This window comes from Gobius niger, assembly GCF_951799975.1.
Source record: "Gobius niger genome assembly, chromosome: 6".
In the NCBI taxonomy this organism is placed as follows: domain Eukaryota; kingdom Metazoa; phylum Chordata; class Actinopteri; order Gobiiformes; family Gobiidae; genus Gobius; species Gobius niger.
This window is the reverse complement of record NC_136857.1, coordinates 11,762,462-11,775,480: the sequence shown is the minus strand read 5'-3', so window position 1 is coordinate 11,775,480 and position 13,019 is coordinate 11,762,462. Positions and strand designations below refer to the sequence as shown.

The following is a 13,019-nucleotide window of genomic DNA, read 5'->3' as shown; positions in this document are numbered from 1 at the left end:
TGTGCAGGAGTTATTCTCCCGCAGTCTTGCTGAGAGTGAGATGAGGAGTGCCCCATATGAGTTTCCAGAGGACAGTCCCATCGAACAGCTGGAGGAGAGACGGCAGCGCCTCGAGCGCCAAATCAGCCAAGATGTCAAGTACGTCCTTGATGTGTAGATTAAGAACAATTGGTTAGAAGAAGAAGCAAGTTTCAACTCCAAAGTTCTGAGAAAATACTCAGAAAGAATGGCTTTAATAAAGTTTCCTTAGTTACTCCTATTAACTAAACTGCTAAGCCTTTTTTTTTTATTGCATTAAGACTTTCAATCAAGTACATGATTAAGAAGCTTTAGAGAATTTGGAAAAAAGACACACTAGTGAAGCCATGTCACAGGTTAATTCCTCTAAATACAGATGCTATAACCACATCACCTGTACTCTCCGTGTGTAGGTTTGAGCCCGACATCCTCCTCCGCGCTAAGCAGGAGTTCATGAAGACTGACAGTGCCACTGATCTGGAGTGAGTGTGGCTATTACCGTTTCATTGTTACAACAGTGGACATAAGAATATGACCTGATGTATTGATCTGTCATTAGATACATGAAGGAGCAGAGCCAGGCGCCTGACTTTCCGGAGAGAGAGCTTGTCCCGGAGAAAGAGTATCAGAGAGTCAGTATTTCTGGAGAGGAAAAATGTGGGGTAAGGCTGATAAAGAATACAAACTGTGCATGTTTGGCCTGAAAAACATCTAGTTATTTTTTCTTTGTATATCATCCAAGTGCTATGGAGGTGCCAAAAGTGTTGAAACAATGCTATGTAGTATATTTTCTCTGTGTTTATTTGGTCTGAGTTATCTCATAGTTTTCTTTAATTATATTCCCTCTGTGCAGGTTCCTTTCACAGACCTCCTGGATGCTGCTAAGTGTGTGGTAAAGGCGTTGTTCATCAGGCAGAAGTACATGGGGCTGTCGCTGCAGAGTTTCTATCGGACGGCAGCTCGATTCCTCCAGGAGCTCAGTGAGAGGCCTCTGGACCTGGAGCTGTGCGAGGAGGACATCCCAGAGACCTCATCCACTGCTGGTGCGCAACTACACTCAGTCGATACTGTGCACGACTCGTAGCTTTGTGGAGGCCAGATGTGGGATGTTTTATTTGGAGCCCTGCATAGACAAACATTGATCTCATTTATGCTATTCCTCTCTTTATAATACACCTCCAGGGATCACTGCACCTCTTAGAATGAACAAAAGAAATAAATGAATGACATTTTTTTTACTTAAATCTAAAAAGTGACTTGACAGAATGAATATAATACTATCTATATTATCTCTATATAATATCGCCTTCAAAAAGGTTCATGTGTGAAAAGGAGAGCCGTTATAATAGCAGCATATTAAATCGCTACTCCTCGCTAACCCGTAACAAGGCCCTCCCACGGCCTTCTCACCCCATCTGTTCCCCCTCCAGACAAGCTGTGTCCCATAGAGCTCTCTATAGATCAGGCCGACGGTGTACGCTGCTGTCCCACGAATGTAACTCCGTCTGTCTCTTTCAGGTGCAACTGTGCACCCACCTGCTTCTAAAACGCACCCCTATGACAACCATGACGGCATCCCCTCTGACGTCGGCTACGGGTGCAAAATGGTCAACGGCGTCATGCATGTGTACACCAGCAGGGGCACTATGGACAAGTGAGAGGATTTCATTACTTTGTGTATTTACGTCACCACTGTATAGTATTCTATACATGTGAGTTTGTTTCCTCATAGTTTTTTTTTTTCTACATTGTGCTCTTTTCTTGTGTGTCCTTGAATCTGTCATAGCAGAAATATAATTTACCAGACTAGACTTAAGCAAATGGAGCTGTCAGACTTGGTTCCTCATTGTTTACCCATAATTCATAGCTCATATTCATCTCTACTTGACAAACAGTGCTGTGCAATAGAGAAGAATAGTTGTTTATTTCAGCCCATTTATTCCTTTGAAATATGTGATGCAGTGAGATGCAGTCTCGATGAATGAAAACGGGTTTGCTTTTTGTTTATTGTTTGCAGGAGCACAGAGCTGGACCTCCCTTATCCAGACCTGCAGGAGTACATCGCTGACATGAACGTCATGATGGCGCTTATTATCAACGGCCCAGTGTAAGTTCTGCCTCTCTGTATCTTGAAATGAAAAACACAAAATAACAAGCCTCATTTTAATTCTATGTATAATTATATGTCTCCACAGCAGATCTAACTCAAATAGTATATAAGGGTTGGCTTTATACTTATATAAGTACATTGTAGCTAAGGGGCTAATTTCCCTGCATTGTCACGCACTCACAAACACGATCATTTGTCTAAAAATTATCTGATAATTGCAACTTTTGATGGAGATAACTGTGCAGCCCTAAACAAAGAGAAACAGCAGGGAGGCTTTGTTTGGTTAAATACTGTAACTATTTCTTTTGAGCCAATAATTGAACATGATCTAAGTAAATATTCGCCCACTCTTGTTCTTTCCACAGAAAGTCCTTCTGCTACCGCCGCCTTCAGTACCTGAGCTCCAAGTTTCAAATGCACATCCTTTTAAACGAGATGAAAGAGCTGGCAGCACAAAAGCAAGTCCCCCATCGAGACTTTTACAATATTCGTAAGGTAAACTCCGCAGCTGTTCATACGCTCACATCAGAAAGAGGCTGCTTTAGAAATGTTAATGAACCCCATTGTGTACATCTAGGTTGACACACACATCCATGCGTCTTCGTGTATGAATCAAAAGCATCTGCTACGCTTCATCAAAAGGGCAATGAAGAAGAGCCAGACAGAGATCGTCCACATGTCGCGAGGGAAGGGGCAGACGCTCATGGAGGTGTTCGAGAGCATGCACCTCACAGCCTTCGACCTGAGCGTGGACACTCTGGACATGCACGCAGTGAGTAGAGTGGCCATTTGACGTCACTACTAAATCAGGACTCAGTATATAAAGACAACATAATTTACTGTATGCCCTTTATGCAGTGGATCTGGGAAGTTTTCAAGATTTATTCCTATTCCTGAGATTTGACACTGAATATGTGAAAAGTAGTGTTTTATTAAATATTTTACACTCAGGCCTACGTTTATAGATACTATGCCTTTCTGTATCATGGGCAATGAATGTCGTTCACAACTGGGTCTGCAGTTGTTGTATTAGGTCTGAATACTTCCAAACTCTCAAAATCTCTCTTTTTATTGGATTATTCTGTGTATATTTTTTCAAACAGACAATACATTTTACATGATTTAAGTTGCTACATCATGCAATAGATGTACGAAAACTTTCTGAACCCACTGTATATAATGTAGATGTGCTGTTTGATTGTTATACATTTCAAATTTAAATATGTTTATTGACGTTCTATAGCATATAACCTTTATTTGAGTTGAATTAAGCTCTATTTGCACACCAGTGTGAACATCGCTCTTTAACCTGTTGTTTGCCGAACCCCCGACCAGGGGCAAGGGTTAGGTTTAGGGTCAGGGGGTAATGATTTGGGTTAGGACCGGCAAATGTGATGTAAGGCAGCACGTTCACACCAAAGTTGACCAAACGCGTTAAAAGCTTCAGGTTTACATGCAAAATATATGGTGGACATGCATCTAGGAGCATCGAAAGATCCCACCGTGTGTCCCGCGCCTCCTGTGCAGCGCGTTTTGAAGCTTTTTGTGCGTCATAAATAAATAAATACTGGGGGAGATCCTGGCATAGACCATGGGGTATAATTAAAGATCCATTGGACATGGCAGTAGCAAAGAGGCCACGAGGGACTAGTTAGCCCCAAAACAGCAGTTATTCTTCAGGCAAGAGCTCCTTCCAAGACACAGCTATGCTTCAGAACACACGACGTATCGCACAACGCTTAATGCATGCATGGAAAAATAGGATTGGTTCTATTTTGAGGAATGCTTGTGAGTTGCCTCTGGTGCGCGTTACGCACAGCTCAGTGTGGCCACTCCAATTCACCTTCAATCAAAACGCGTCAAAAAGGGAATGCATTTACGGTGAGCAGGGTCATAAATGCGCAGAAAACGAGTCACCGGCGTCTTGACACTCAGTGACATCGTCCAACTAGGGGCTTTGGGCGCGATTTTGAAAAGCGCGAACGTACCATAACTCTAACCAACCCTATAATGGCAGATAACAGGTTAATATGTTGTGAAGCTCTATTCAAAGTATTTTCTATCTACACACAGTATTCTGTTGCCAAGCAGCTGTATAGCCTGCTGGTAAATGCTAATATGGTGCTCATTTGTATTCAGGACAGGAACACATTTCATCGCTTTGACAAGTTCAACTCCAAGTACAACCCGATCGGAGAGTCCATCCTGAGGGAGATCTTCATTAAAACAGATAACTACATCGAGGGCAAATACTTCGGTCACATCATTAAGGTGCGCACTGTATAAACACCTGGTAACACTAGGTCATAATGGTAGAGGTGTCTGTGTGCCTCTAGCTCCCTCTGCTGACTGCTCTGTGTCTCTGCTCTCTCAGGAGGTCATGGCCGATCTGGAAGAGAGCAAATACCAAAATGTGGAGCTGCGACTCTCTATTTATGGGCGCTCCAGAGACGAGTGGGACAAACTGGCCAAGTGGGCAGTCAAACACCGGGTCTATTCCAACAATGTCCGCTGGCTCGTCCAAGTCCCGAGATTATTGTGAGTAGTTAATGAATATGAAGCCGATGACTTATTCATACCAATGATTAAAGCTAATTGTGTATGGTCAAATAAGCACATTTATCATCTATATTTATATGATCCTGATGCATCTTTTCTCTATCTAAAGTGATGTCTACCACACAAAGAGACAGCTTTCCAACTTCCAGGAAATGTTAGAGAACATCTTCATGCCCTTGTTTGAGGTCACAGTGGATCCCAGCACCCACCCGGAGCTGCACCTCTTCCTGCAGCACGTAAGACTGACAGAAATGCTGGACACTAAAATTGCGAATAGAAATGTAAAGGTTTGAAATATGAACAAATAAAACTCACTTACAGGTCTGTTTTTATTTGTAAAAGTTTAGATGCGGTAAATTAGTTGCCCACACCTCTGTATTAGCCTGAGATTGTGAATATAGAAATGTGATCAACTTCTCAACATAATATACTAATGATAATATACATAAACGTTCTGAACCCACTGTGAAAATGATGTCCAGTCTTGCCTAAATATTGTTTTTTAATGCATTTTTTGTTGTTAGGTTGTTGGTTTTGACAGTGTAGATGACGAGTCCAAGCCAGAGCAGCATATCTTCAATTTAGACAGCCCTCTCCCCGAAAACTGGACGGAGGAGGACAACCCGCCCTACTCCTACTACCTCTACTACATGTATGCAAACATGACCGTGCTCAACCACCTGCGCAAGTGAGTACACCCTTCCCCCCCATCTGTTTAGCATCGCCGCAGTTGCTATGGAAGCAGAATCAGCGCGTCACCGTGACTGTGCAAAAAAAACGAGCCTCGTCACCTTTTTACAAACGGTGCATAGACTATTTAGGCAACATGTATTTCCACATTCTTCATTACATGAGGGAGCATGTTTGTTGATCAAAGGATTATGCGTTAAGATTGACAAACATTGCATCTTGTTTATGTCGTAGCCATGGCCCTTAAAACAAACTTCGATGTGAATTGTCTGTCACTGATGTTGCACAAAATGAGGCTTTATGTTTATGGATTTCAGGGTGAATAATTTTTGTCTTGCAATGTGAAACTAAAGGACCTGTATTTTGAAATGAAGACGTTTCCTTTATAGAGATGGTTTATTTTTCTCCAATTTGCCCAATATTAATTTGCTAAACGTATGTCATATCCATTTCCTTTATTACCGCCTTACTACTAAGAACTATCTTCTTCTTGGCGGAGGGATATGAGATCACTTATAAAAGTCACTGTCAGACGTTACTGGCTGTTCGAATAAAGTTTCCTGGCAAGCTAAAATAAATAAATCATCTTACAATAATAAACTGCAGTGTTGAAAACTGATTATTTAACCAGCGGTTTGGTGATTCAAGCCATCTTGTGTCCTCAGAGTCCTTGCACTTAAAAAAAGTTTTTGACTAAAATGCGCTTACGTGATAAGGTTGTTAATATGTAGCTACAAGAGTATATTGAAATCATTAACTTTTATAGTAGTATGTCTATTTATTTACAGTTACAGTTTGACCGTTGCAAAAATTAACATCACAAAATTTACGCAGGTGTCGCTAAATTGAGACTAGATTTCATCCCAATTAGATCTTGATACGGTGGAATTTGAAAGGTCGAATGTTGATGTTTATGAGGCTTGATGTGAGAAGTTTGAGAAACACAAGTCAAAGCTTATACTTGGCACATTTTTTAAGGTAATCATGCAAGACAGCTTCTTTTTTTTTTTTTTTGCATCTTATTCTAAGATCAAGGTAAAATGTCACTGGGCCTAACCTGCTGTTGCTGTGTTGTCCCAGGCAGCGGGGCTTTCACACTCTGGTGCTGCGCCCTCATTGTGGCGAGGCAGGGCCCATCCATCACCTCGTCTCCGGTTTCATGCTCTCAGAGAACATCTCGCACGGACTGCTGCTCAGAAAGGTGAGGTAGCTATACTACGCTGGTCCCTATACGTCTTTGTCGCATCATTAATTAAAAAATTGGCTACTGAAATGTTTTAATGAGGTGTGAAAAGATGCTGTTGAAGGCCCCTAGTGAACAGTATATTATACAAAGGAAGAGATTAGTGGCAGAAAGGCTTTTGCACCTAATTATAAAGTGACAGCCTCAGATAGAGCATAATTAACTTTATTATTTTTTATTTCTCTCTTGTCCTCTCCAGGCTCCCGTACTGCAGTATCTGTACTACTTGGCCCAGATCGGCATTGCCATGTCCCCCCTTAGCAATAACAGCCTCTTCCTGAGCTACCACCGCAACCCTCTCCCTGAATACCTGTCCCGCGGCCTCGTGGTGTCCCTCTCCACCGACGACCCGCTGCAGTTTCACTTCACCAAGGTCAGAGAGGACTTCTGTCAGTCAGTTTGATAATTTCATGGGGACTGAGGGGTTAAATTCTCTTATCATCTTTGCAGGAGCCGCTGATGGAGGAGTATAGCATTGCAGCTCAGGTGTGGAAGTTGAGCTCCTGTGACATGTGTGAACTGGCCAGAAACAGTGTCCTGATGAGTGGCTTCTCACATCAGGTTTGTGCACTATAGTGAAGTAATGTGCCATTTATTTTTTTAGATTAATTAATATAATAATAATAATAATAATACATTTTATTTGAAGCGCCTTTCAAGATACTCAAGGTCATTGTACAACAAAATGCAAAGGAATTACAACATTAAAATCACAATACATATTAAAGCTAAAAACCTAAAACACAGTGTAGGGTGTAGACTCACAAGGGGCCATAAGTCTGTCTGAACAGGTGAGTTGTAAGAAGGGTTTTGAACTGGGTTATGGTCTGTGAGGTTCGTATGTGTTTGTGGCTTTGTAAATGAGCAGAAGGACTTTAAACTGGATTCTTTCCTGAACAGGCAGCCAGTGAAGTTGCTGAAGGACTGGGGTGATATGAGCTGAAGGTGGGATCCGGGCTATTCGTGCTGCAGAGTTCTGAACCATTTGTAGTTTATATAGGAGTTTATATGAGATTAAAGGGACTAGACAGAAGTTTGAATTTTTATACTCGCTACTGCCACCTCAGGTCTTGCACGTAACTGCATTATCTATATTAACCTTGTGCATGACGGTACCCGAAGTAACACCTTTTTGAGTGACAGTGCAGGATTTTAGAGGCAGTTGTGGTGAATAGGTCTGGGTTCGTTGTTCACATTAGAACATGGCTGGAACATAATTTTAACATTTTTAAACACTTTTTAGTCCCTTTAAAGATGTTTTGTTGTATTTTAGGGTTTTTGAAGGCTCTTTTGCAGGGTGCTACATTTTTCTAAAAAAAAAAAAAAAAGAATGATGAAATCCTGATGGTTAGATAGGTAGATTGTCCCACGGGGGGGGGAATTTGTTTCCACAGCTGTCACAGAGGCACACACATAAACAAACAAAGAACAGTATCAACTCATTTCAGCACATTACGTAAAAATATGCAGGATTATACACAAAAATTACTGGCTGTTTAATGCATCTATTTCGGGGGGGTCAAAACTTTTTTCCCACCTCGGAGTCCTGTACCTGCAGCCTGATGGTAGCAGAACGAAGTGTGTGTGGAGAGAATGATCAGAGTCCATGGCTATTGTACGTGCGAGGCGTGTGACTGCTTTCTTATTGATGACAGAAGGGTCTGTAATGGGGAGATTAATGATTTGATTGATTTGAGTTTGTGAGACCTAGGTGATTTTTTTCTTGTATTTGATGGTGAGCATGTTGAAAAAGCAGGTGGAACAGCAGAGCAGGGGGGGTTGAAGGATGCTATTGTACAGGAGAAGCAGAAGGTGTGGGGAGACACAGAGAGTGCAGAGTTTACGGATGATATAGAGTTTTTGTTGGGACCGTTTGTGATTGTCTGTAACATGTTGGTCAAAGGTGAACATATTGTCCAGTGTGAGTCCAAGGTACTTAAACTGGTTTACTCGTTCAGCTGTCTGATTGTGAACAGTGACGTGCAGTCAGTGGAGGCAGGGGAGGCAGAGCCTCACCTATCAATCTTGAAAAGAGGAAAGGGTTAATTATAAAATAAAATAATATTAATATTTGTCAGCTGGTATGTGTTTATTAACCCCTTTTTCCATTCGAATCCAAAATTAAAAATGATTTTTTTTATGAACTATTACAGAATTTCCGTAAGTCCCATTCAAATACAGGGAGGAGACGCGCCGTGAGGCAGCACCTTGCAGTGCCGCTCAGTCAAGCGTGTATTCCGTGTAATCCCTCACAAACTACGCGATGCTAAAAACCTCTGTATATCGCAAATAAAATGCTTTCAAATACTCCAATTATATGCTCTGTCTTTCCAGGATCATAAGAATGTATGAAATGTATTTATGAAACGTGTTTTAGGCTCGCAGATTAATCATAAAACCTCAGCAAAAAATCACTGGGTGCGGCAAACAGTACGCCTGACTCATGGCAGAGGGCGCTTGTGAGCCCTCAGATTCTTGGGCCGCCGCCGCCAATCGCCGAAACACTACAATTATCTTCTTCGTTCTTTATTTACAATCTGTTTTATCAAAATGGAAGATTACATTTTCAAACTGAGAAAATTTGCAAATCTGGACTTTCAATCAAAACAAGAGGTAATAACCAAAGGAAGACCAACGCCGGAGCTGAGAGGATTACTTCAGACCACGGGAAAGAACGTCACTCGATCTTTTCAAACGGAGTGGTACACCCGAAAAAACTGGCTGTGTGGATGTTCTACGAGAAACCGCCTTTTCTGCTTTCCTTGCCTTCTATTTTCAGCAAGTGACTGTGTTTGGACGCAAAATGGATATTGTGACATGAAGAATTTGCCCAGAAGCCTGAGCAAACATGAACGATCAACTACTCACATTCAAAGTCAGATAGCTTTGAAAACGTTTGGGGTTTCCCGGATTGACTTGGCTTTGAACGAACAGCGAAGACTTAACATTAGCCAACACAACGCAAAGGTAAAAGAACACAGAGAGATCTTAAAAGACCTCATCAACGCAACCTGTTTCCTCGCTAAACAGCAGCTTGCATTTCGTGGCAACGATGAGAGTGTTGGCTCTGCTAATCGTGGCAACTATGTGGAACTACTGTATTTGTTTGCTGAGAAAGACGAAAAGTTAGCTAAACATTTAGATACATCCACTGTGTTCTCTGGCTTGTCAAATAGAATACAAAACGATCTCATTGAAGCAATCGGTGATGTCATTAGAAGTGATATTAAAAATGAGATTAACGCAGCGTCGTTTGTTGGAGTAGAAGTAGATGAGACAACCGATATTTCAAACAAAGCTCAGATCTCGGTAATTTTGCGTTATGTAGCCAAAACTGAGGCGTCCTGTCAAGTGAAGGAGGCGTTTTTGGGTTTTGACGACGTGAGTGCAGATAGGCGAGCTCCCGCTATAGCAGAGTATGTTATGGGTGTGTTGGAGAAATACACTTGTGTTGAAAAGCTTGTGGCGCAGACGTACGATGGGGCTTCTGTGATGGCCTCAGACCTGAATGGGGTGCAGGCTAAAATTAGAGAAAAGGTTCCCGAGGCAATGTTCACCCACTGTTATGCCCACAAATTGAACCTTGTGCTAATGCATTCAGCGAAGTCCATACCTGCATGTCGCGTCTTTTTTAAGACAGCTGAGGGACTCTGCGCGTTTTTTAGCAAGTCCACAAAGCGCAGCCACTTAATGGATGAGGTTGTGAAGCGACGTTTACCCAGAGCAGCGCCGACTAGATGGAGCTCTAATTCTAGGCTGGTTCAGACAATAAGCATGCACCAACAAGATCTACGTACTTTATTCCACATTATGGAGGAAAACCCTGACAACTGGGATAATGACACACTGATGATGGCAACAGGATATGATCGGTGGCTGTCAAAAGCATCAACATGTTTCTTACTTATGATATACGAAGACATTTTTAGCGAAACTGATGCACTTTTTAGAGTGCTGCAAAGCAAAGTTTTGGATATTCAGTATAGTTGTACGCGGATCAACGACACACTTCAAGTTCTAGAACGCAAAAGGCTGGAGTTTAACAGTTTTCATGACCGATTTGAGCAGAAATGCAGCGCACTTGACCTGACAGCCACAGGACGTGTAGAGTCAGTCAGAGACGAAAGAAGGCAATTGTTCTATAAAATTCTTGATAACATCAGCGATCAGATGAAAGCCAGGTTTGATAACTTTGGTGAGCTAGCTTTCCTTGGTTTAGTGGATTGCAGAAAATTCAATGAAATGTCACAACATTTTGACGACACAAAACTGCAGAGCCTGTCAAAATATGCAAGGTTTTTTGATTTTGTGAGACTAAAGGCGGATCTCATCGGACTGTACAGCTCAGAAACTGTGAGGAATGAATGCAGGTCTCCTGGACAGCTTCTCAGTTTTTTGGCCCAGAACGACCTCATCCAGACAGTTCCGGAAGCATCTAAGTTACTACAGTTGGTGCTCACAGTACCAGTGACAACAGCGTCTGTAGAGCGATCATTCTCTGCATTAAAAAAAATCAAAACATACAGTCGGAACAGGACTGATCAAGGACGGCTTTCATCCCTGGCATTGATATCCATCGAATCGGAGCGACTTTTAAAACTAAAGGACAACAAGGAGGACTTCTACAAAAAAGTTATTGACATTTTTGTTCAGAAGGATCGGCGCATGGATTTCTTGTACAAGTAACGGTAAGGGTGAAGACCATAAACTTTTATTATTTATTATATAAGATATGAAACATGATCCATTGTTTGATGTCAATTATATGATCAATAGAATATTATTTTGGGCTAATTTGTATTTGTAAATCTGATTCTAAAAGAGTCAGTGCCTCACCAGCTGCCAACCTCACCGCACGTCACTGATTGTGAATGATAGTGGGAGTCAAGTCCCGTGTGTGAGCGTGTGTGTATGAACATCTCCTTAGTTTTCTCCACATTGGGAAATTCACTGAGCACCACTGTGTGAAATAACTGAGTGATTGATGATAGGCAGTGACTGAATATTTAAAGTAAGTGTTGGTGGGTGAAGGACTTGAACAGTCATTTGTGTAGAGAGTATAAAGGACGGGGCTGAGCACACAGACCTGGGGGACTCCCGTGTTGGTCTTTTTGTGCATTAGACTGTTGTTTCGAGGCTAAACAAATCAATAATATCTTTGTGAGCTTTGTGAAGCCATAAAATAATTATTTTAAAAGCATTTAAATCAAACAAAAAATAACTAATTTCTAAATTTCTTTGAGCAAGCACAAAGCCAATCAGGGGCCATTTTGTTGAGCCCAGCTGGAGTGACTTGGGTTAGTTGTCCCAGTGGCGCCTGCAGAAAACTTGGGCACATTAATCAACCAGGACTTCTCACACTTTTCCTCAAGGTCAAAAGTTACTGGCTCGGTCCGAAGTACATGAAGGAGGGGCAGGAGAGCAACGACATCCGGCGCACCAACGTCCCCGACATCCGCGTGGCCTATCGCTTCGAGACGATGTGCGAGGAGCTTAACCTGATAACCCAAGCCATTCGCACAGACGCCCTGGAGACCATAGAGGAGGAGAGTCTGTGCATGGGAGCTGTGCAGGGACGAAAATGAAGCAACAACCGAAATTAATTACCTGTTTACATCCCACCGCTGTGTACAAATTTACATATCAACCAATGGCACCTGTGGAACGAGAACTCTTTTCTACTTAGAGACTATGAGAGAATATATGAAATAGCATCTATGTATGAACCGACTTGTGAACTTTATTTATTATTATTTTATCATTTTTTATTTTCCATGGCCAAACACTGTCTACAATTGTGTATGATTTGTGTCCCTTGTAGCAACCATTGAATAACACTAATAATCATCAAAAGTGCACAATTTAGAGGTAAAAACTAAATTCAGACGTCATTTTAATGCTTCCTAGTTACATTTCTTTTCTACATATTTAATCGAGAAGTACGTAAGTTGAATTTTTTTTTACATAATTTATGGTTTTATTTGATATATTTTGTTGTTTTATATTTAGTTGAATATATTTTCTCATGCTAGTACCACAACTGCTGCTAAATCACAATTATAAGCTACCAGTGCAATATGTTAATAGTTCTTCAATTTTGAGTCTTTCTGTCACCACTGCAGAACCTTACGCCTTCCTGCTAGCTAGTTCTTTGAATGTACGAATTACCTTTGTTTTGTTCAGAAAGGATAAAAAGGAACCTGTGCTGCCGACTCGGCCATAGTAATATCTGAATAATCAGTTACTTTTTCCACTTACTTCTCCTTTAAATATTCATCCCACCCTGACAGAAATGAAGATGGCACAAAATTAGGCAAATGAAGACAGAAAGCTGAAAACAAAAATCAACAATTGTAACTAAGGGAAAAACATACCTCATGCTGTATCTGGGCTTTAAAA

General features: G+C 41.4%; 1 protein-coding gene across 5 annotated transcripts in view; it reads left to right on the top strand.

The window, feature by feature from the left end:
• Positions 1 to 12,553, top strand: part of ampd2b (adenosine monophosphate deaminase 2b) — a 31,860-nt gene extending 19,307 nt beyond the window's left edge. For 3 of the 5 annotated variants that reach the window (XM_079558907.1, XM_079558909.1, XM_079558910.1), the window contains 16 exons: positions 8 to 138; positions 432 to 500; positions 578 to 680; positions 872 to 1,061; positions 1,537 to 1,672; positions 2,036 to 2,125; positions 2,494 to 2,623; positions 2,706 to 2,900; positions 4,268 to 4,399; positions 4,503 to 4,666; positions 4,797 to 4,923; positions 5,212 to 5,375; positions 6,458 to 6,578; positions 6,820 to 6,993; positions 7,071 to 7,181; positions 11,993 to 12,553. In XM_079558907.1, coding sequence (XP_079415033.1) covers positions 8 to 138; positions 432 to 500; positions 578 to 680; positions 872 to 1,061; positions 1,537 to 1,672; positions 2,036 to 2,125; positions 2,494 to 2,623; positions 2,706 to 2,900; positions 4,268 to 4,399; positions 4,503 to 4,666; positions 4,797 to 4,923; positions 5,212 to 5,375; positions 6,458 to 6,578; positions 6,820 to 6,993; positions 7,071 to 7,181; positions 11,993 to 12,205 — 2,250 coding nt within the window. In that variant the 3' untranslated portion in view covers positions 12,206 to 12,553. The remainder of the gene's footprint in view (positions 1 to 7; positions 139 to 431; positions 501 to 577; positions 681 to 871; positions 1,062 to 1,536; positions 1,673 to 2,035; positions 2,126 to 2,493; positions 2,624 to 2,705; positions 2,901 to 4,267; positions 4,400 to 4,502; positions 4,667 to 4,796; positions 4,924 to 5,211; positions 5,376 to 6,457; positions 6,579 to 6,819; positions 6,994 to 7,070; positions 7,182 to 11,992) is intronic. The other 2 variants (XM_079558906.1, XM_079558908.1) reach the window with 1 other exon arrangement.
• Positions 12,554 to 13,019: the final 466 nt, after the last annotated feature.